The sequence below is a fragment of the Podarcis tiliguerta genome (assembly GCF_965153285.1).
Source record: "Podarcis tiliguerta genome assembly, chromosome: 11".
In the NCBI taxonomy this organism is placed as follows: domain Eukaryota; kingdom Metazoa; phylum Chordata; class Lepidosauria; order Squamata; family Lacertidae; genus Podarcis; species Podarcis tiliguerta.
In genome coordinates, this window is record NC_139544.1 from 46,519,869 (window position 1) to 46,543,532 (window position 23,664).

The 23,664-nt window shown below is 43.5% G+C and overlaps 1 protein-coding gene across 1 annotated transcript in view; it reads right to left on the reverse strand.

The window, feature by feature from the left end:
* Positions 1 to 23,664, reverse strand: part of SLC1A3 (solute carrier family 1 member 3) — a 42,161-nt gene that overhangs the window by 14,333 nt on the left and 4,164 nt on the right. Inside the window, exon 3 of the mRNA XM_083402955.1 lies at positions 8,668 to 8,805. Coding sequence (XP_083259081.1) covers positions 8,668 to 8,805 — 138 coding nt within the window. The remainder of the gene's footprint in view (positions 1 to 8,667; positions 8,806 to 23,664) is intronic.

The window sequence follows — 23,664 nt, forward strand, 5'->3', positions numbered from 1 at the left end:
ATTAAAAATATATCTCCAAGCAGTGTACAGAAAGCTGAAACAACAGGCAACTTAAACAGATATTACAAAAACACACAGCTACATATGAAAATGTTACATTAATATAAAGTTTGTAATATATAAAAATATCAATTCATTTCCCTTCTGACACCCCTTCCTCTCTGCCTCCAGGTGAGAACCCAGGGTGCAAACAAACTCTCAACTCACCCACCAATGAAAAGAGCTCCTGAAAACAGCTGACATCACCCTAGTCTCTTACTCCGGACTTGCTTTTTATGGACACGCCCAAGGACGATGGTACTTTCTTAGGCTGCCCACAGCTGCACTCTCCACACCCCGTTCCAGGTGCAGAAGGTTTGATGAGTTTCCCAGGGGGTCCAAAGGATGGGAAAGTGCTCCCTTCCACTCACAGCTCTTTCTTCAGCCTCTGTCCTCTCCTCCTCTGGCATCATACCCCTCCTTCAAGCATCTTAACTTGTGGGAGTGCATCCTTCCATCAGTGCTCCTGCAGATACTTGATTACAGGTGCAGAGGACATTCCACATTTAAATAGAGATGAAATGGACACAGGACAAGAGTTCTATCTGAACTAATCAGCCCCTTGAGTTATAAGTGGGGTCTTCTGCTTCCTGATTCCTTCTTATTGCTGCAGGCAATGCACCAGATAGGAGTTAAGTGAGAAGCATAGTAGTGTTAAGAGCTGCCACTTTTCAGGAAGTGGGTAAAGCATGGGAGAGGTAATCAGCTCCAGGAGCAGTAAAGGCTTTGCTGATTTTTTGGAAAGTATATGAGATCCTGTGACTATGACCTGATCTGCTAGACCAGCCTTGTCCAAGCTGGTGCCCTCCAGATGTTTTGGATGCCACCTCCTTTCAGCTCCCACTAGAAGGGACAATGGTTACGGATGATGGGAACTGCAGTCCACAACATCTAGAGGACTCCAGCTTGGGGAAAGGCTGTGCTAGACTATCCCTCCTTGTGGACTTCTGCTCAGCAGGATGTGAAGGACACAGCTAGTACAAGTCTGAAGGAACAGCTAGCTAATCCTAGCATAGACTCTGTCAACCAGGAGGTCTGTTGTCATTTCAGACAAAGGACAACAGTCCTCTGATAGCATTAAAAAACAAAACAAAAGCATTTTAAGATACACAGGAAGTCTCTGCAGATTTAAAAAGGTCCAGGCTTTAGACAACCAGCAGTTGGAAGGTGATGAAGAGGATGAGAGATGGGATGCAGCTAGTGTGCTCATCTCTACTTGTCCCCATCACATGTTCACTGTCCCCTATTCATAGCACCTGAATTGCTTTACTGTTTTTAGTGTATGCCATATGTTTTTAATGTAAGTCCCTTGTTTCCCTGGGATGCTCCTAATTACTCTAGATTTTTTTAAAAAATAGGGTTGTTTGAAGACTGGTAGATCATTGTATGTTTCCAATTTCCTCAGTAAACATCCCTGAAAGGTGTATAAGAACATTAAAAGTGCCTTGATAGGGTCAAAATCTCAGCAACTATCAAGTGAAAAGAAATTAGCTGGCGGCCCACCAGTGGACTGTGGTGGTCCACCTGTAATATTCTTCACTGAGCTCTCCTGATGAACCTGTGGATATTGTTTCACTGGCATATTATACCTACAGCGCCCAACAGAATGTAAAAAACCAACACTTTTAGCTGCTGAAAATGCCAGGTTGACATGCTGAAGTGTCCCCTATACTTATGGGATGCAGGTGCAGAGGAAATTATCAAATAGTGAGCATACAGTTTAAAATTTGATCTGCAAACTGTAATTCCGAATTATTTGGAGGATTAATGACAAAGCAGCTACTAATTTGCTAACAGAAACCCAATTCTGGAATGCCCTCCCTTAAAAGGCTCACTAGGTGCCTAAGTTGCTATATTTTGGTGCCAGAAAAAAAAGGTTATTTAGCCAGGTATTTTAACTGCTGTCATCGTTAACCCTGTTTAATATAAACAAAGCAAAACAAACCTGGCATGTAATACAAAGAGACCTCCAATGAAGATGATGTAGAGATATTTTCATTTGGACCATGGTTCATGAATCTTTCACCGGGGTCAAAGCCTCTTGCCCTCAGACAGGTTCCCCAATGCCATGTTTTGTGGAGAGACTGTGATTACTTCGAGATAATTTTGTACATGCTCAGATTCACTCTTGTCTTTTTATCATCACTTTGCATAACGCCGCCCTTGGCACTGAAGCCAGGTTCTATAGCTGAAGAGCATAGGCAGGCTCCAAGTAAACTCCAGACATGCTGTGCTTTGAGCTGCAACTGATTTATCCTCTGAAACTTGTCAAGTGCAAAGCAACAAGGAACTTTTTGGATGCCCAGCCCAGCAGTACATTTCCTGTTCCTCACATCTGCCAGGGCAAAGCCCTGCTGCGGGGGCTGTTTAGATACTAATTTAACTCTTTGCATGATTCCGTCTCTCGCTCACTGTATTGGAATGTGCCACACAATATGCTTTTTGAAGGGAAACTAAAGGCGTAATTTATCTTCTTTATGTGTGCTAAGCAGAGCAAGAGGTAAGGACTCGCAGAGATTCACAGCAAGCCATAGAACAGTGATTAGTAACAGCTGACAGCCTCGGACCAAGGCTCTTTCTCTTTGGTAGCCTCATTGTAATACCAGAGCACAAAGAACTTACTGTCCCAGTGCCAAGAATCAGAAGTGCAGGAGCACAGAGAAGAGCAGCGCAATTTTATTTTTTTTACAGGAACAAAACACAGCTGATACCTGCTTAGTGGAGACCTGAAAAGGCCATCCTTTTATGGACGTGACATCTTGATTAGCATTTCCCCCCCCCCCATCTCACAAGAAGGTTTAAAGTTGCTCATTCACAAAAAGAAGAAGAAATGAGTGTTGCAGGGAGGGGGGAAAGGGGCACATGCACACTCACATCAGTCACCCACTATTAAAGGCGATTTGCTTCTGAAAAAAGAACTTCCAGTTGATGATTTTGTTGGCCCTCCTAATGCTAAATAAGCATGATGTAATGCGGTGAATTGCTTTAGTTTAATTAGAGGAGAGTTCATCATAGTAACTTGTTAAGCCAGTCAAATGGCATGGTCACTTGGGCTGCAGAGCAATTAAAGCAGAAAATTAATACACTAGTAAAAATAATACATCAGAAGCAGATTCTTGATGCAGGGAAATAGCAGACACTTGTACGTGGCACACCAGATGTTGTTAGACTACAACTCCCATCATCCTTGACCATTGATCATTCTGGCTGGTGCTGATGGGAGTCAATGTTCAACAATATCTGCAAGGGTAGCCATCTTTGGCTTGAAATATCATTATGTTCATTTGGCTGAGGTTACCCTCTCCCCCACATCAAATTCCCCAGTCAGGAACAAAAGGATTTCAGGGCGCTGACTTGGGCCCCACATCATGGGAGCCCAGCGGTGCCGTTATCACATGAAGTCATGGCTTTACGTCACCCCCAGAAGTGATGTTGGAGGCCCTGTGAGGCCTAGGACACCCCTTTCAAGGCCCCCCCAAGGCCTCAGATGAGACCCAGAAGTTGCGTCCAAGGCCCCACAGAGTGGGTGCTGAGCGAGCCCCCAGGGCTTCTTGGAGTTGCAACCAGTGATGGATTTGTACGACCAAACAATAGATTCAGCTTCGTATCTATGAAATGCTTTCTCAAAATGCTCCACATATACAACTCGCACAACTTGCAACTCAACAGGCTGAAAGCAGTGCACCCTCTGTGTACTGCAGTCCACCATAAACTGAGCACTGTTTTTCCAGCAAAAGTGCAGGAGGCACATTTTCTCAAAGAAAATAAAATAATAAAGTTTCTGGAACCACCAAACCCAAAGCAAGGGGTTTCATTGGAAAGTGGAGCTATTGCAATATGCAGCTGATGGGCTTTCTTATGCTCAGGGGACCATAAATTGCAAGGATTAGTATATCTTATACTAATAATTATTACAAGAACTCTGAAAGATAGATTAGCACTATTATCCTCATGCTTAAGATGAATGGTTGAGGCTGAAAGATAAAAACTTGGCTAAGACTATTTAGTAAGTTTGAGACTGGGTGTCAGGTGTGTGCGCAGGAGCCAGGCCCTGTGACCAACAGGACTTTACAGGACTGGGGTCTTCCTAAGTTTGTTCTGAAGAGGCAAGGCGTGGCCACACAGGTGAGGCAGATTGGTAACTCACAGCACCTGGTGGCAAGAGCTGGGAAGGGATATAAGGTCAGCATTTCCCTTTGGCTCTTTGCCACAGCAACACGCTTCCTGCCTTGCTGAGTTTGGCTTCTTGCTTCCTGATCCTTGAACCTCGGCTTCTTGACTCCTTGCTTCTTGATCCTCAGACCCTTGACTTCATGACTCCTTGCTTCTTGATCCTCAGACCCTTGACTTTGTGACTCCTTGCTTCCTGACCATTGGACCCTTGGCTTCTTGGCTTCTTGACTCCAGGCTCTCTGACCCTCAGACTCTTGGCTTCCTGACTCCTGGCATCTGGACCCTTGTTCCTGCTCCCGGTCCTGACATCCCCTGCCGGGACTTCGATTGCCCGTGAACTGAACCGTGACACTGGGACAGGGCATAAATTTGGGACTTCCACATTAACAAGGGCCAAGTCAAACATTCCCTTGAAAGAACTTTTGGCTCAGGATTTGGGAGCTCTGAGTGAGGGTTGAGATTTCCCAAGACCATCCTTCTAGGTTTACCTACCATCTGTTTTACTGTCCTGGTGATGATAATGGTGTTCCTTGGAATTCCAGTGGCTGGTTGCTGGCATTGCCATCCCCCAACTTCCAAGAGTGACAGCTGGAAGTATTGCCCTCACTCTCACTGACTCAATGGTGGCACAATGTGGTGACCTACTGCCCTCAATCTAGGAAATCCTGGAGGCAAAATGGTGATCGCCCCACACTAGGAAACAGTCTGGTCACCAATAGCAATTACTGCCTATGTCAGCCCCCTCTCTTCTGTGCCACAGAAAATCATCAAAATGACCTTCCCGAATGCAAAGCTTCTGAATGGGGTGGCAAAACTGGAGAGGCCATTTCAGCTCAGCCCTGGACCAGTTTTTCCAAATGCTGCTAGTTCTTCCAGGTCTATGGAATTAGATTTTCTCTGACGATAAGACTGATGCTTGGAGATGGACTCAGAACTAAAACCAGCAAGATGACATTCCCCTGAAACATGAGCCATGGAGTTTTTCTCCTATAGCTGCAGGCAGGGGTCATGGTGTCACAGAAAAACCAGATTTCCTGCTCCAGAATCAGGCGCAACTTTCTGACCCCTGGAAATGAGGGTCAGAGTTCATGGCCTTGTTGGAAATGCTGTCAGTTGCGGCAACGGTGCTCTCTGAATGCAGCCACACATCAAGTTCAGCAAGGAACTCCTGCTGTTCCTGGGAGAGGAATTTAGGTCCGGTAGAGTCATGTGGCATAAGGGAAGGGAGTTTTGTGGCCACAATGACACTCATCACTTCCTCTCAGAAAAAGAGTAATCATTGCTGGAGCATCTGAAAGTGCATGGAATGGGGAAGCACGAAGCTGCAGTGAGAAGGCAGAACAATCGCAGGTGCAGGAGAAAGGAAAGAAATACCCTAGTCTTCATGCCTCAGTGCAGTGACTTGAAATTTCATGGTCTCAGAATTGGTCAAATGGCACACAAACTGCTCCTGAGAACAACCACTGGGCGAGCTCCATCTCAAGCTGCTATTTGGTATGGGAGGAAAAACGTGGAGCACCATATAAAAATGTTTTAATAATTAAATGTCCCTCTGCTTAAGGAAAAAAACAGCTTTCCAGGGGCAGGACTTTCAACAGTACAGGACCCCTTCCCTGGACTGTGTTTAAACCTGCTCTCTCCACCAGTGGCTGCCTTACTTTTTATTTTATTTTTAGTTCAAAAGGCTGAAATGCAATGCATAATATTTATTGTCATGACTAGCTCGACTCTCAGTCCTGGAGTTTCTCACTGAATGGGAATGCGGGGAACAGGTTGCATATCTATAGCTATATCTCAGAAACGCCTTGTATCAAGATTCGTATAGAACACCACAAAACAAACAGAGATGAGCAAAGTTCTGCCATTTCATGCAAGTAACTTGCATTTTAAAAAAACAAATAATAAATAGAAATTCAAGTTCGGGGGGGGGGATCTAACATATGCCCAAGGTTAGCAACTAGATTTCTCAGAGGTGGGGGTGCTTGAGGAATGCTCTATTTAAAAAGAGTTGATTTTCACTCCCCTACCCCCAGCCTCTGCAAAATGAGAACAGGACAGTTATCTTTCAGATTTCACACTGCTCTGAATATTGCAACACAGCTCTCAGCTATTTTTGTAAAGCATTTATACAAGTATAAATGTGTACTTTGCGAGAAAATGCACCCAAAGATTCATATTCCAATATGTATTTAAACGTGACTTCTGATGCAGATTAAAAAAAACAACACAGATTAGTGCAGAAATGGAATAAGCTTATGAAGGAACAGATGCAAAAAGGACATGGAGCAAAAACAGACGGATCCATCCATCTTTTCATAGAGAATCACTTTGAGAAGGTAGTTTGTGGGGAGAGATGGGCCACAATCCAATGGCCCTCAAAAGACTTACTGCTAAGTTGTAGTGCCTCAATGAGACTTTGTATCCAGACAAAAGAAGTGGATTCTTTGCACCACGCGAAGCAGCCAAACAACTTGTGTTGAAACATCAGAACGAAGAATCCTTACCTATTCACACTGGACAACTGACCTCATTCCCTTTACAAACTAGCTGCCTTCTGCAGACAACAGCATATGGACATCAGTACTGTCTACAAAGATACTTCTAAGCCATTGATAAAGCCACTCTGTCGTCCCTGCTCAAGGAAAGTGGAAACCACCCTGTTTTCTTGCCAGCCACCCGACTGCCCCTCATCCCTCGCACCCTTCTTGGTTCAATGATGGGTCTTCTTCCTCCCTCTGATATTTGTTGTATTTATAAAAGAGTGGAGGAAGGATATTTTCTGTTTTAAAAATAATATTATTGCAGTCACACAAAGCAGTTGAGAAGATTCTTATGCAGTATCGTAAAATAGTCTTATATTTTTGTTACAAGTCAAAATACTCAAAGCACTATCTATGCAGCAAACCTTTTATTAATTTATTTTTAGGAGGGGTGTGTAAATCCTAATTTTCCTGCTTTGTTATTTGTGGCAGCAGAGAGGGTTTGTTGTGGCTAAAATGTCTTCCATCTTCTTCCATTCTTCTACTTATGCTCAGCCGGTATAAATACAGTGGTACCTCGGGTTACGAACTTAATTTGTTCCGGAGGTCCATTCTTAACCTGAAACCGTTCTTAACCTGAGGTACCACTTTAGCTAATGGGGCCTCCCACTGCTGCGCGTTTTCTGTTCTCATTCTGAGGTAAAGTTCTTAACCTGAGGTACTACTTCTGGGTTAGTGGAGTCTGTAACTCAAAGTGTTTGTAACCTGAGGTACCACTGTATGTATAAACAAAACCTTGCTATCACAGAAACGTCATCATTCTCCTGCGGCCTTCATTCCAAGATAACTAACCCCAGGGCTCACACTAGAACCCCCGAAACCTCTCACTACTCAGAGACTGGGGTGTGTGTAACAATATGAAATAAAGCAGATGAGTAAAACATGAGTATATTTGGTATGACCAAAGACAACTTCAGCTCTGAAAAAAATATTTCCTTCTATTGTAAGGGTTGCCATGGCCTTGCAAAGGCCTTCATTGGCAGCCCCAGGGAGGAGGCCCTGATTCTGATATTTACTTTTTTCAGCAAGTAGGTCTGTAGCTCTCCTAGAAAGAAAGTTATGAAGCAAAATGTGCCGGTATGTTTCCAATCAATATCTGTGAAATCAGCCAGCGTTGCTGCTGACTGTCAGTGTTTTCAGACAAAGAAGCTTAGACCAGGTCAGACAATTTGCTCACTGGTCTCAATATTGTTCCTTTGAATGGTAGCCACTTTCTAAGATCTCAGGCAGAGAGAGATCTTTCTCATCAAGTGCAAATTTGCCCTTTTAAATGGATGTCAGAAACTGAACATGGGACCTTCTGCATGTAAAGCATCCATAAATAAAGGAATTTTATTTTCAATTTCTTTCCTAATAATTCTCATGGTGTGTTACTGCAGAGGTCACCGATACTTTTAAGCCAGTGGGCACATTTGGTTTTTTAAGCATTCTGGTCCTCATTCTGGTCAATTCCCCCCCCCTTCCTTGAATCAGCCCCCTCCTCTGAGAAAGAGATTAAGTGCAGGCACACACCTCACCTTTCCAAGGGAGCTGGGTAAAAGTCAGACCCGGTGGAGTTAATGAGCTGAAAGAGGAAGTGGGAAGGAGCATCACTCTTACAACTTCCTCCTTCAGCTCTATGTAGTTTTCAAGGGAGAAAAAGGTAACCACCACTTTGTGATCAAGGGGTGCTCAATGAGAGGGGGTACTCAACGGCTTTGTTGTGCCAAGAGAAGACTCCAAGGGGACCACTGCAGCCAGAGGTACCATGTTGATGGCCCCTGAATTATTTTACCAAGTATCTGAATCCTGGAGTTTGCCATCTTTCATGCACTCGGCTGTAAGCATTTCTTTCTCTTTATCAACACATTGGCAAAAGGGAAAGAGAAAGCAGCAGCTGCTGCAAAACAGAAAAAGGGAAAAGATAAGAGTGTACCTGTTACTAAGCTGGATACAATGAGAGGCAAAACCAGCATCTGCAACATTCTCATTAAGAGTTCGCCTGGGAAGGAAAAGTACTTCACTTCTCGGTAGCTGAAGTGGTATGACCGAAGACCAAATCCAAGGATGATACCTGGGGAGAAAGTAAGGGGGGAAAATGAGACTAACATCTTCATCACAAATTGCATGTATTCAGGGTCAGCTGAAAGGAGGCTCATGGAAGCTCTGAGCATAGACTCAACAAACTTTCAAACTATCGAATACTTTGCTGAAATCAAGATAAATTATATGCACAGCATTCCTACAATCCACTAAGCCAGTAATCCAATAAAAAGGAAGGTAACATTAATCTGTTGGGATACAAATCCATGCTGATGCCTACTAATCACTGCATTATTATCAATATGCTTATAAATTGTCTGCATTATATTCTTCACCAGTATCAAAATATTTTCCATTAACTCTTCCCTTCTCCCCTTTTTGGAGACTGGGACAACATTTACCTGTCTCCAGTCCTGTGCTACCTCACCTGTTCTCCAAGATTTCTCAAAGAAGGTGGACAAATGTTTTGGGCGTACCCAGCAAATTCCTTCCTTACACTAGACCTGAACACATTTGAGGTAGCTTTGTATTTCCTCATCAACACCTTAGCAATCATGAACCACAATCCTGACCTTCCTCTAGTTATGCTATTTATGCAAGGTTCCTTGGACCAAGGCAGTGGCCATTAAACCTGCTTGTCCATAGTACAAGCATGCTCTGAGTTCACTTGCATGGGGCTTGCCCCTGAAGAGAAAACCTCACAAACTTTTATTTCATTACAGTAACTTGACTTGCACTGAAGGTCACCACACATGAGTGTCCTGCTTACAGAAGCTTGGAAATAATTTTTTCAGACCTCTCTGTAGTGATTCTCCCTTCTCATCCTAAATAGGTCATGAGGCATGTTCACCTCAAGGAACCCTTGATGTTTTGCTCAGCACTATGGCCAGCACACACAAGGTGGTCCTGTGCACCAGCCTGGATTGTCCCCAAGGACATATATCTGCGCCAAGTGTAATGGGCAACTTGCTCTTGTCTGACCTCAGTGGCTATGGAAGGACAACTTTAAATTACAAACTCTGCAATGTGCAACAGCTGTGTGCTAAGTTCCTAACTATGCTAAATGTGCCTCTTTGGGCAGAAGAGCAAAAAGATGCTGCGTGCATTTCCACTCCCACAGATCAGTGCGTGTTTCAGACAAAATCCAGAAATAGCCCAGATATGCAGAAAACTCTTAGCAAATTCAGGGTCTGTAAGCTTTTTTTTTTGTATCTTGCTGATGTGAACACAGTTTGTGCGTAAGAAGGGCTTTACCCATCTGAAGACGCTGGATGCTGCCGGATGCTTTGTTATCAATTCCCTTTTGCTACAGTCTCTCTCACAGCACATCTTTCTGCACAACATAGAGAACACACTTCAGATTTCATAGCTGAGCTGTGGCTCATCCTGTTTCCCGGGTATGTGCTTGTAGAAACTAGCCTACTGTGCATAGGTAAATTTTGAATGCATTGCTCCACCTGTTGTTTCCTCTGTCCTTGGCCCGCCATGGGCATGTGGCCCTCAGAAGAGTGCCTGGGAGAGAATACGGCTCTCAGGATGAAAAAAGTCCCTAAATCCAGCTCAGGAACACAGCAGGAGGTAAATGACTAAGGCACCCTGTCTTCTACTCTGGGATCCCAACCCAGACTGGACTCCTTATGCTGGCTATTTCTGCAAAAAGAAATCCTGAGCCGTTTGACCCTCAACAGTACAACTATACTCTACAGAGAAATGGAGGTGCTGAGTATCACTTAAGAGGAACTTAGCACACTAAAGGATCAGACGTAAATTGACTAGACCTGGAGCAAGCCCTTTTCAGTAAGAGTTTCAGGTTTCCAAATAATTTGCGAGCCTTTCAAAGGAACAAAGGCTTGTAAGAAATACCCCAAAGCTGTTCTACAGGCTTTGCCTTGACCTTTCACATCAGTGGGGTAGAAAAAGCAAATATTCAGAGAGAGCACAGGAGAAGCACATATTTTCATATAATTAAAAAAAAACCCAATCCATGCCCTGATTGTTTTCTGGAGAACAATTTATTCCAGTTTTAATATAAAGCAGAATTAGAAATGCACTTAAAAGATTCAGCTGTGTATAACCACCAAAAAGAACAGAATAAAATATAAAGCCTTTTTATTTCATTTTATACTTTTTCATGTTACTGGACAGACATTAGGTTTAAGTGAGTTTTTAAAAGGCAGCTCTACCATGTTATTAGTTACAGCTTGGTAATACTTCTATCAGGCCACAGGCCATGCAAGATGATGACAAACAATAAGCACATCAGATGAATAATTACAGAATGATAAAACTAAAGAACTATAAAACCAATTTTGAGGCAAGCATTCAATAGATTGCTGCATGTAAACTTGCTTATCCAAAATCAGATCTTTTACCAAACTCTGATCACACCTAAAAGCCTATCCCAGGCATCCCCAACCTTTGGCCCTCCAGATGTTTTGGACTACAATTCCCATCATCCCTGACCACTGGTCCTGTTAGCTAGGGATCATGGGAGTTGTAGGCCCAAACATCTGGAGGTTGGGGATGCCTGGTCTATCCTATGAAACGTCTATGGGTCAAACAACTGGGTTCTGTGAGGCTCCTGAACAGCAATGAAACCATGTAGCTACACTGCATCCTCTTTTATTCTATTAAATTTGTATCACATTTTTCATTTAAAACAAATCCAAGAGCAAATAATAAAAAAGCAGTAGACAAGCAATGAAAATAACCATCTACATATAGCAGTAAGAAAATTATCACATCTGTGAAAATAACCCAGTCAATTCCACTTTCAATTAACCCACTAAATTAAAACGTTTATATAGGTGGTGGATAACCATCAAGCTTGTTGTTTTTAACATGTATTTATTTGAATTGACTTGCTAGTCTCTTAGTCCAAAAAAGTCTCTAACAGACTCACACAAAGGGGAGGAGGCCTAATGTACAAAAGAATAAATGCCAATAAAACCATTCCAATAACCCACATGAAAACCCATCAGAGAAATAAAGAACACTAAAGCACCTAGAACCTTGTCTCCAATAGTCCTTCAGCCAACTTGTCCATCATTCATCTTTTGATTATAATGAGAGATGATAGACATTTTAGCCTGGTAGCCTAGAGGATGTTGATGAAGGCACCAGGCAGACCTAACTGAGCAGAGCATTCCACAAATTGAGGTGCCACAGATGACAAAGCCCTCTCACTTGTTGCCGCACAATGCATACTTGGCAAATGTGGCACTATTAGGAGGGCATCCCAGCCAGATTTAAAGCAAGGGCACGTGCATAAGGGAGTAAGGGACTCCATCAGGTATCCTGGTCTTAAGCAGTGTAGGGTTTTATGTCAACACAAGCACCTTCAACTTGGCTTGGTAGTACACTGGGAGACATTGCAGCTATTTTAGAACTGGTGTGACATGTACTCACCAGCCTGCTCCAGTCAGCAGCCCCACACAGAGTGCACTGCAATAATCAAATTATGACGTTATCACTGCATGGATCACTGTGGCCAAGTTATCCCTGGCTAGGAATGGCCCTAGATGGCACACCAGCTAAAGCTAGCCAAGAGCGCTTCAAACCCCATGGATGCTACCAGCATTTCCATTGGCAATGCTAGATCGAAGAGTACCAACAGACTACGTAGCTGTTCCTGGGCTGCAACCCCATTCAGAACCTGCCCAATTCCCAGACGTGGGAACCTTCAATTCGCAGAGCCAGTGTGGTGTAGTGGTTAAGAGCGGTAGTCTCGTAAGCTGGGGAACCGGGTTCGTGTCTCCGCTCCTCCACATGCAGCTGCTGGGTGACCTTGGGCCAGTCACACTTCTCTGAAGTCTCTCAGCCCCACTCACCTCACAGAGTGTTTGTTGTGGGGGAGGAAGGGAAAGGAGAATGTGAGCCGCTTTGAGACTCCTTAAAGGGAGTGAAAGGCGGGATATCAAATCCAAACTCTTCTTCTTCTTCTTCACAGGGCCACCATCTTATCAGGATTCAGTCTCAGCTCATTGGCCCTCATACAGTCCATTACCGGAACCACAAACTGACCGAGAAGTTGCCTTGGCTCTCCTAACTCAGGTGGGGGGGGGAGTAACAGAGCTGTGCATCATTAGCAAGACTGTATGACAAAAAACCCTTGCATGTCCACACTCACACAAATATTACCAGCCCACTTATTTGCACTTTACCCTCTGCCACAAATATTGATATCTACTCTTCCACTCCGACAGCCTTTTTGCACACATTCACTATGCAGGCCTTACTAAAACCCTACCCACTTGTGAAAAGCGGGGGGAGGGGGACATGCTCCTCAATTCTCCACCCTCCATCTTGTTATCAATGTCAGCTCAACATGGCTTCTGGCTGAATGTCTGCAGTGCGGAGCCTGCTGGACTTCCCTGCACAATTTAGAAGCTTGATCACGAAGGTAATTTCATGACAGAGAAGGGGGGGAAAGGACTGAGGTCACACAAAAGACTTGGTTCAGCAAGCACAAAGTTTTATTAATGGACTCTTTCTAGAAATACCAAACTTGATCCTTACAAAGCATTTGGAGGTACTTGGCTTTCTCCAAATCATACACAGCATTTAAAAATAATTATTTATTAATGTTAAGTACTGTATTTTTCTCCCTATAGGACGCACTTTCCCCCTCCAAAAATGAAGGGGAAATGTGTGTGCGTCCTATGGGGCGATGCAGGCTTTCGCTGAAGCCTGGAGAGTGAGAGGGGTCAGTGTGCTCCAACCCCTCTCGCTCTCCAGGCTTCAGGAAGCTATCCCCCCAGCCCAGCAAGCTCCCAGAGACCCGTTCTGGGGTCCCAGGCAAGCTCTGGGACCCGTTCTGGGGGCTGGGATCAGGGGGAGCTCAGGCTTCCCTCGCCCCAGCCCCAGAAGCTCCCAGAGCGACGCCAAAGCTGCGCACAGCTTTGGCATCACTCTGGTACCCGTTCTGGGGGCTGGGGTCGGGGGAAGCTCGGGCTTCCCCAGCCCTGCGCCTGGGAAAAAAAATAATAATTCCCCCCCTTTATTCCCCCACCCCAAATCTAGGTGCATCCTATGGGCCGGTGCGTCCTATAGGGTGAAAAATACGGTATCTATGTGGTGTTTCTGTGGTATATCTGATTGATACCTGCCTCACTGTGAAGGTGATGGCACTGAGAATTGGGCCTCAGGGGTGGACTTTAAAGAACAGGGAGGTTTGGAACGGGCAGTCCTTCAGATAACATGAGCCCAAGACATGGAAGACCCCCCCTTTTAAACAATGTGATAAATGTCATGTCAACTTTGCCCCTTTATATTCCAAAGTTGCAGGCAATGTCTAGCATTTGAGCCCTATTTTGGTGTAGGTGCCATTTATTTATTTCCCGATACTACACTGTCTGAAACACAACTGTGGCGATAAAAATACACAGAACCCAACCTGAGCCAATGGATTCAAGTGACAAGACATATAGGACTTTATATGTTAACATCAGCTCCTTGAACTGAATCTGGTAACCGGAAACCAGTGAGCATTGTTTTAACAACAGAAAGCCCGTGTTCCAAGCCACCCATGCCAATCAATTATGTGGTGGCCATGTTCTGAACAAGGAGAGCCCCAATGCATTGTAGCAGCCAAATCTTCACCTAGGGCATGGGTAAGTGTGACAAGAGAGTCTGGAGCTGGAGAAAGCAAAATCACTTCCCTGATAGCACTTGGGCATCTAAAGTAAGGCCCAGAGCTAACCGTCCTCCTAAGCTGCAAAACTGGTCTTTCAGGGGAAGTGCAATGCCATCCAGATCCATTAAAACACCCAATTGGCAGGATTTCCAACATTGGTATTTTGCTTCAGTTTCTTACCCCATCATTCAGACCATTACTGATTCCAGGCACCCGTTCAGCACATCCATCACCTCATCTGACTCATAGAATCATAGAATCATAGAATCATAGAGTTGGAAGAGACCACAAGGGTCATCGAGTCCAACCCCCTGCCAAGCAGGAAACACCATCAGAGCACTCCTGACATATGGTTGTCAAGCCTCTGCTTAAAGACCTCCAAAGAAGGAGACTCCACCACACTCCTTGGCAGCAAATTCCACTGTCGAACAGCTCTTACTGTCAGGAAGTTCTTCCTAATGTTTAGGTGGAATCTTCTTTCTTGTAGTTTGTATCCATTGCTCCGTGTCCGCTTCTCTGGAGCAGCAGAAAACAACCTTTCTCCCTCCTCTATGTGACATCCTTTTATATATTTGAACATGGCTATGAAGCATGACTCAGATGAAAAGGTCCTGCATTTTAGTGATCTATTGGGGACACTTCAGCCCAAACCTCTGAACAGCCTCATATACATTTAGATCAAGGTAGACGCGGGTGGCGCTGTGGGTTAAAGCCTCAGCGCCTAGGACTTGCTGATTGCATGGTCGGCGGTTCGAATCCCCGCGGCGGGGTGCGCTCCCGTCGTTCGGTCCCAGCGCCTGCCAACCTAGCAGTTCGAAAGCACCTCTAGGTGCAAGTAGATAAATAGGGACCGCTTACCAGCGGGAAGGTAAAGGGTGTTCCGTGTGCTGCGCTGGCTCGCCAGATGCAGCTTGTCATGCTGGCCACGTGACCCGGAAGTGTCTGCCTATAGAGTGAGATGAGCGCACAACCCTAGAGTCTGGCAAGACTGGCCTGAACGGGTAGGGGGTAGCCAATAGGGTGCCCTCCATATGTTGTTGGACTACAACCAATATCATCTTTGGCCACTACCCATGCTGCCTGGGAAGGAACCACATTGGCTAATCCCTCTTTTAGGTGTCTACCACCTATCCAACGAACTAAAATCAGCTTTCCTTTCTGACCCAAGAAAAGGGGAATATAATTTGAAGTCAAAGAAACAAAAACAACAGCTCAGAAGGCTATTTTTAATGTTTTCTTTTTCCTTTCATATTTCAACAACACATCTGAGCCCAAAGACTACATGGCTGCTTGAGGGTAATGAGCACAAAATTGGACAATTGCAGAACTTTTAACAGTGTCTTCTTGGTACAGTGAGCTGTGGCAAAAAGCCCTGGAAGGAAAAAAAAATCATGTACCAACTTAAATTAGCTGGAGGCAAAGATAAAATATTATATTTTCATATAGTGTAGTTTGATTTTATCTCACATGCAAATCAGGGACACATACAACAGCATTTATTACAGCCTCTCTCCAAATGATGGAAAAGAGACTAAAAAGAAGAGTTTGGATTTGATATCCCGCCTTTCACTCCCTTTAAGGAGTCTCAAAGCGGCTAACATTCTCCTTTCCCTTCCTCCCCAGAACAAACACTCTGTAAGGTGAGTGGGGCTGAGAGACTTCAAGGAAGTGTGACTGGCCCAAGGTCACCCAGCAGCTGCTTGTGGAGGAGCGGAGACGCAAACCTGGTTCCCCAGACTTACGAGACTACTGCTCTTAACCACTACACCACACTGGCTCTCTGTGTGTAATAAGTACACACTGTAATATTATGATGAAGAATACAGAAAAGGTCCAAGTTACCAATGGAGGTTACATAAATGTTTACCTGCACAGAGATGAAAAATATGTTACAGGCATTGCCTTCTGTTAGTAATAACAAGATGTATCCACTTTGAGTTGTCCTGCATCTGTTTAAATTTGTGGCACTAATTCACATCAGTTAAACCTGTGCAGGACAATCTTAGATTTGTAAGTCTCATCAACTTCAATAGCACTTACTTTCCGGAAAGCATTGTGTAGGATTGCTTAGTTTGTTCATCTACTGATTAAGGTGAGTAAAGCTAGCAGCCCTGCATAATTTAAAATAGTTGTTTTACCACAATAAAATGTAATTAGCAGCTGACTGGTCTAGATTTTTGGAACTCTCATAAGACCCAAAGGATCCAGATAGGATACATTGGGAGATGGGAAAAAAAAGGAGGAGTGGTTTTCAAAAAGCAATGCAAACTTGAGATGGAATTCGTTTTGATATGTCATCCAAAATGATGTCCTCTTGTGCAGGGAAGTGTCAGAGATGTGTTATCTTAGTAGAAATAATGATGCTTCCTATCCAAAATAAACCAGCTGGAAGAACATGGACAAAAACTAACGAGAAAGATGAATTTATGGCTGGAAAGATAATCTATTTAAAAGAGGTGCACTATGCAGAGAGAATGAAAGGGTAATATAATATAATTCCTCCTCGCGCCATTTATTTATTACACATATAACCCACTTAGGTCCTCTAAAGAAGTCCAATAACAGTAAGATTTAGCTTGGTTTTATTTCAGTTTTGCCCAATTCTTTTCACTCCCTTTGATAAACATACACATCCAATTCAGTGGATAAGTTCAGATGTTGTGGCCAAACCAAGCTTTGTCTACCCGGACTGTTCTTCAGGCTTTTGTGCAACCCCCTCCTTTCTTTCCTGCTTTCTTATGCACCAATTCCCTCTTTGGTTTGCAATAACTACAGTTTGACAAGACATCCCAATTTTCTAAAATTATGGTCGTTTCAAACTACAGCTTGGTTTTGAGAATGGGATATCAATTTGAACTGACTTTCCAATTCCGATAATAACAATAGTTTGCTCAAAGCCCAGGAAATGATCTGGGAGTGCCCAATAGGCTACTGTTTTTCTGGAGCTAAGAAGGTGTAGACTTTGGTTAGGAGATTGCTGGGAGTTCCAATAAGATAGCAGTATTTTAGAAACCCCATAGTTTGCCCTATTAGTCATCATGGCAATTTATAGTTATCATGAAGCAGGAAATGAGGGAGGGAACCACAGCATGCAAACCCAAGACATGGCCCTGAAGACCACCCATGGTGTGGTTGTGAACCAGGCCACTATTAGCAAACTATTGCGTTCTTCTTATTCATTATGAAAAATAATCAAAATATACTGTATGAAGTCAAGAATCACACAAATAAGCATGAGCTTGCAAGAAAACAACTCCCTCCTTATTAAGGCAATTGAAGAGCTTTCTATGGAAACTAATAATATAAGAATTGCAGGTGGTGCTAAATTATCATCTTACTCAGCAGCCAAGATGATGCCTCTCTTACTGTTTGTTCCAGCATTCAGTAATCATATGTATATTACAAAAACAGGACAGTATACCTCTGGATAGTAGGTAATACAAAGATCGTTAACATCTTGCTAACTTTCCTAGCTAATAGCTATTGCAAGACTGTTCTCTGTCAAAACCCATTCTTGAACAATCTGTCTTATTTAGCAACACAGCACCATCTTGGGATCAGTTCTGTATGTTATTCCATGTGAAGAATAACTAGACAAGGAAAGGAAAATGTAACCATGCCCTGCTAGGAACATCATCCAAAAAACCAAACCAAAATCTGAAAAAATAGCTGGCACAAAAGACAGTAACATCAAATGCTTGCGAGCAAAGGAAAGTCTTGAGCTGGTACTAAAAATATTGTAGGGTTGGTGCCAGATGGGGAGAGCATTTCATAAGTAAGGGCTCTTCCTCTGTGCCTCCATCTAAACCACCAAATAAACTCACTCCAGAATTTTCATAATGTCATAAACTTTCATAATGTCATAAACTTCAGATGTAGTTGCCGCCCCTAAACTAAGAAGCATCCCAAATGTTTCTTCATAAGGAAGCTACTCCAAGCTCTTGATGGGGAACTTGCATCCCTCCAAATATTGCTGGACTTGAACTCTGTCATGACTAATGACTTGGGGACCCAGCCATGCATAGTGGGGACTGATGAGGAGAAGGTTCAGGCATCTTCTTTGAGGGAAGAACACCAGCACCTCATTCAGGGCCCCAGAGAACACAGCTCTACCACCATCCCTTGACTCAGAGGGAAAGCCCCTGCAGAACATCTGTCTTGCTAGTCTCTCAGAAGCCATAGACTGCAATATAAGGTGACGACTCTTCAACCAGATAACCTGCTCTTTCAGGGAGGTAAAGCCTAGCACACAACAGGTCTGGTCAGCCTACATAAGGTTCTGGTTGGCCCCACAAGGGACATCATCTCCAGTAGCTGTATTAGTAGGGCCCCTTGGAGCTGTCCAAGGTTCTGTAGACTCTCTTCTTTACCTCAGCATTGCCAGCTTCCCCTGGGACCCTCAAGTGCCCACCAAACTGGACCAATGCCCATGAATCCTGACCATTGACCATGCTCAATGAGGCTGATGGGAGCTGAAGTCCAACAAGTTCTGGGGAGCCTTAATGGATTGAGCCTTTGTAATGTACATCAAGGGGGAAAGGAAGAAGCACAAGAGACAGAGCTCAAAGGATTACAATGTTATACTAAGTTAACAATGTACAACTTGATGTTTCTAGTTCAGCTGTAATAGTTTTCAACCTTCCGCGAAGGATGAAAGGAGTTACTTAAATTAAGCTTGCAATCAGTCTGTGCTGATTGGTTAAACTGGAGCTAAGGCAAATAGTTCCAGAAAGGTAACCAGTTCTAATGTTCTTTTGAGGCCTTAAGCCCTGAGTGAAACCAGGTGCTAAAATCTGAGCAAAACATGATGCCAAACTTAAGTCTCACTCTGAAGTCAGAGCTTTCTCCATACAGAGCAAGCAAAAATAAACTATGTTGGAGGTCAGCTGGTTTGGAGACGAGGCAAGCAGTGAATCAAAACAAGAGCTGCTAAAGGCAACATATCTCTTGGATAAGTTGAGACGGAACTGACCTGGCTACCTGGGAGGTATTTATAGGAATCATGGGGCATTAAAATTTAGAGAATCAATGTGGTGCAGATGATAGTGTCACACAAGGCGATCCATGTCCAAATCTATGTTCAGTCATAAAGTTCATGTGGTCACCTTAAGCCCCTTACTGCCTCTTAGCCTCACAGCAGGTTAGTGATTATAAAATGGAGGAGGTATTTCTTACTGATTGTAGGTGGAGTTTATTACTACCTGGTCCAAAGAAAGAGAAAAATGGCAAAGTTTTGGCTCGAGCAGAGATGAGAAGCCTGTGACCCTCTAGACCATTGCCATGCTGGCTGGGACTCCCTCGGAAGGTGCCGGAATCTCCTTCCTTTTTAAGCAGAGGTTGGGTGGCCATCTGTCATGGATGCTTTGGTTGAGATTCCTGCATTGCAAGGGGTTGGACTAGATCAGCCTTTCTCAACTTATGGGGCCAGAGCTCAGGGATGATGGGAGTTGTAGTCCAACAACATCTGAGGACCCACAGGTTGAGAACCGCTGGATCAGTTGATCCTCAGTGTCCCTTCCAATTCTATGATTCTATGATTCTGTTGTTCACTGCTAGACCAGACAGGATAGCAGAATCATTACAGGTGGCAGCTACCGCCTCATCACAGCAGAACTGCTATCCCTTAAAGCATCTGCAAAATGAAGTGCCCCTTGCTTTAGGTGCTTCAGGTTCTATGCTACCATTGCTGCTTGGTGCTGGATCTGGCCACAGGAACATGAGACTTTTCCCTATACAGTGGTACCTCAGGTTACATACGCTTCAGGTTACAGACTCTGCTAACCCAGAAATAGTACCTCGGGTTAAGAACTTTGCTTCAGAATGAGAACAGAAATAGTGTGGCGGCGGCATGGCAACAGCCGGAGGCCCCATTAGCTAAAGCGGTGCTTCAGGTTAAGAACACTTTAGGTTGAGAACGGACCTCCAGAACGAATTAAGTATGTAACCAGAGGTACCACTGTACTGATCCTGCTAGTCACCATGAATTAGCAGTGGCTGTAATGAGGATTGCCTGGCTGAATATTTACATAGTTATCATGCTGCTGGCACTCACAATTCAGATTGCTCGCCACACACGGTATCTTTGCTTCCATTTTACTGTGCATTAATGAAACCCACTAAAATACTCCTTATATGAGAAAAATCTTTTTATCCTGGTGTTAACCATTAGGTCTCCTCCTCCTCCTTGGTTTTGCCTGACGGTGTAAAGTGCCCTTAACTCCAGTTCAGCTCTCTATTTAGAAATAGCGCTCCTCTGTGAAGTACAAATATCCATCCTTTCCCTCACCACTTCTTTCCACTTTTCATCCCTTCACCCCAAAGAATCACGACCAGTAGGAAAGGTTCTCCTTTTCAGAAAGGAATTCTCAATGCTGATAGGAGCTAAGTCTAACTCCACCTGATGGGCCGCAGGTCCCCCATTCTTGCTCGATGCATTCCTGATTAAAATAGACAATATCCATGCAGAAAGAGAGAGAAAACCCAAACTCATAGGATTCCAGGAGATGACAATGTAAGATTGCATTGCAATTGGCCTGGTTGATCCATTTACAAAACATCCATGGTACAAAATCAGATATTTTGCAAGTGAGGCAAACTGAATTAGCCTGCAAATCAACATCTTAAGACTATCATATATTGCTGATTTGACTTTACTACACTATTTTATAGAATGGATGTCTGATCAGGGTCTACATTGCTGTGTTTTAGACCTATGCTTCAAGCTTTCTTATTCATGCAGGCTTTCCCTGCCATAGTTGCCCGTGCTGTTGAAGATATTTTGCTCTTTTTCTGTATTGTATTTTGCATATACCGTAATTCCAGGTTTTAAAATGCACATTGCTCATGTATTTTAAAACATTAAGCGGTATAGAAATTCCAACAAACAAATAAATTCAACGAATAAGTCCTTGTATAATAATAATAATAATAATAATAATAATAATAATAATTAATAATAATAAATTTTTATTTATACCCCGCCCTCCCCAGCCAAAGCTGGGCTCAGGGCGGCTAACAACAATCAGCAACATTCTTTTTCACATCTTCTTTCTCCCTCTCTTTTTCTTAGAGGAGGAAGATTTCCGCAAAATTCAAACGTTAAATCACTGTATAGGCACTGCTACTGTATGGATCCCGCCCCACAAAGTTAAATTACTTAAACTCAGTCCTCCAATGAACCATTTGTAAATGTGTGTCTTTGAGTTTGTATGCCAAGACCTGCAATTCTACCAACATCATTCAGTTTTTTTGGGGAAAGGCTCATTTCCAAATTGTAATAGACATTTCAGAATATGTTAGCATGCTAGAAAGATTGCACATCAAAACTTTGAATGCTGCAATTCAAGGTTTCTATGCTGTCCAATATGACTGACAAGACAGGAAGCACCTCATAGGAAATCATTCCCAGTGGTTTCTCAAACATGTACAATGTCGCTTTCTGTTTTGCTGCGACAAATGGAAATAGGGGTTGGTTCTGATGTTCAGCTTGCGTTGTTCTGGGGAAAACAACGGCTCATCCCACACCACACACAAAGCTTACAGAATCTCTCTCTTTTTTTGGGGGGGGGAGTGCACAGCAGGTAAATCTAAGCTATCCTTAGAGGAACTAGGCATGAAAGGACTTTCTTTAAGTGAATCCACCTGTCCTTTTGGTTCCTTTTTATAATGCAGAAAGTTTTGCCCATTGAAGCTATCACCCCTAATTTTGTAGCCACTCTTAATAATTGTTGGCATAGATTTCCAGACAATTTTTGTGATTGCTTAGAGTTCCACAACAAAGTGTGTGTGTGTGTGTGTGTGTGTTAGATAATATCAATCCATTAGTCTATGATTCTATACGGGGACCAATCTAAGGGCATATATATATAATGGTGCTAGAATGAGAATCTGTTAAAACCATGCAAATCTAAGTCTATTCAATGCCCGAAGAGAGATTTCCCGAAAGGCATGCGAGACAGTCTTTGCATTCTGAAGGAAATGCATTCTTAAAATTGCTCACCAATATTTATTTTTAATGAAAGGTGTATCCACATAGAAACAGTTAGGATTCTGATGGTTACATTGCCAATACCTAAACAGTGACATCCTGTAGACCTTATTTGCAGCATAGCCTTACATAGGTCTCTTCAAGCCCCACTGAATTCAGTGAAGCACGCTCCCAGGTAACATAAGAAGAGACTGCAGGATCAGGCCAATGGCCCATCTAGTCTAGCACCCTGCTCCCATAGTGGCAAACCAGATGCCAGTGGGAAACCAGGGAATGGGACCCAAACACAAGAACGCTCTCCACTCCTGTTGTGTCCAGCAACTGGGATTCTATGACATTACTGTCTCCGACCATGGAGGCAGAGAATAACCATCATGGCTGGTAGCCATCAATAGCTGCCACCTCCACAAATTTTCCTAACCCTTTTAAAGCCATCTAAGTTGGTAGCTACCACGGCCTCCTGTGGGAACAAGTTTCATAGTTTAACTATGCACCACATGAAGAAGTACTTCATTTTATTTGTGCTGAATCTTCCAATGATTAGCCTCATTGGATGTCCATGTTCCAGTGAAGGGGTGGCCGACTCCCAAGAGACTGCGATCTACTCACAGAGTTAAAAACTGGCAGTGATCTACCCCCTTTTGGGGGGCTCAGGTCAAAGTTGTTTAGCTTTTCTTAGGTGGGGAAGCCCTGCTTTTTTGGTGTTCAGGTCAAAGTTGTTTGTGGGGAGCCAGTGATCTACCAGTGATCTACCACATATGTCCAGTGATCTACTGGTAGATCACAATCTACCTGTTGGATGTGCCTGTTCTAGTGTTATGAATGGGATAAAAACTCCCCCACCCACTCATTTTCTCCATGTTATGCATCCTTTTTATAAACTTCTTTCATGACACCTCTTACTCGCCTTTTCTCTAAACCAAATCAAAATGTCACACACACTGCAATCTAGGGGAGTCACTCTATCCCCTTGAAAATTTTGGTTGCCCATTTCTGAACCTTTTCCTACTCTACAATATCCTTTTTGAGGTGACCAGAATTATACATAGTATTCCTAGTGCAGCCACACCATACATTTGTATAATAACATTATATAGGTAGTTTTATTTTCAGTTCCTTTTTCTAATTATTCCCAGCGTGGAACTCTTAAGTAATTCACGAACAAGTTAAAAGAACAAGTACCAATACCCATCCTTGGGGGTACTAATTTTTCTACATCTCTTCCTTCAGAGAAATGGCAGTTCATTCCCACTCCATGCTTCCTGCTT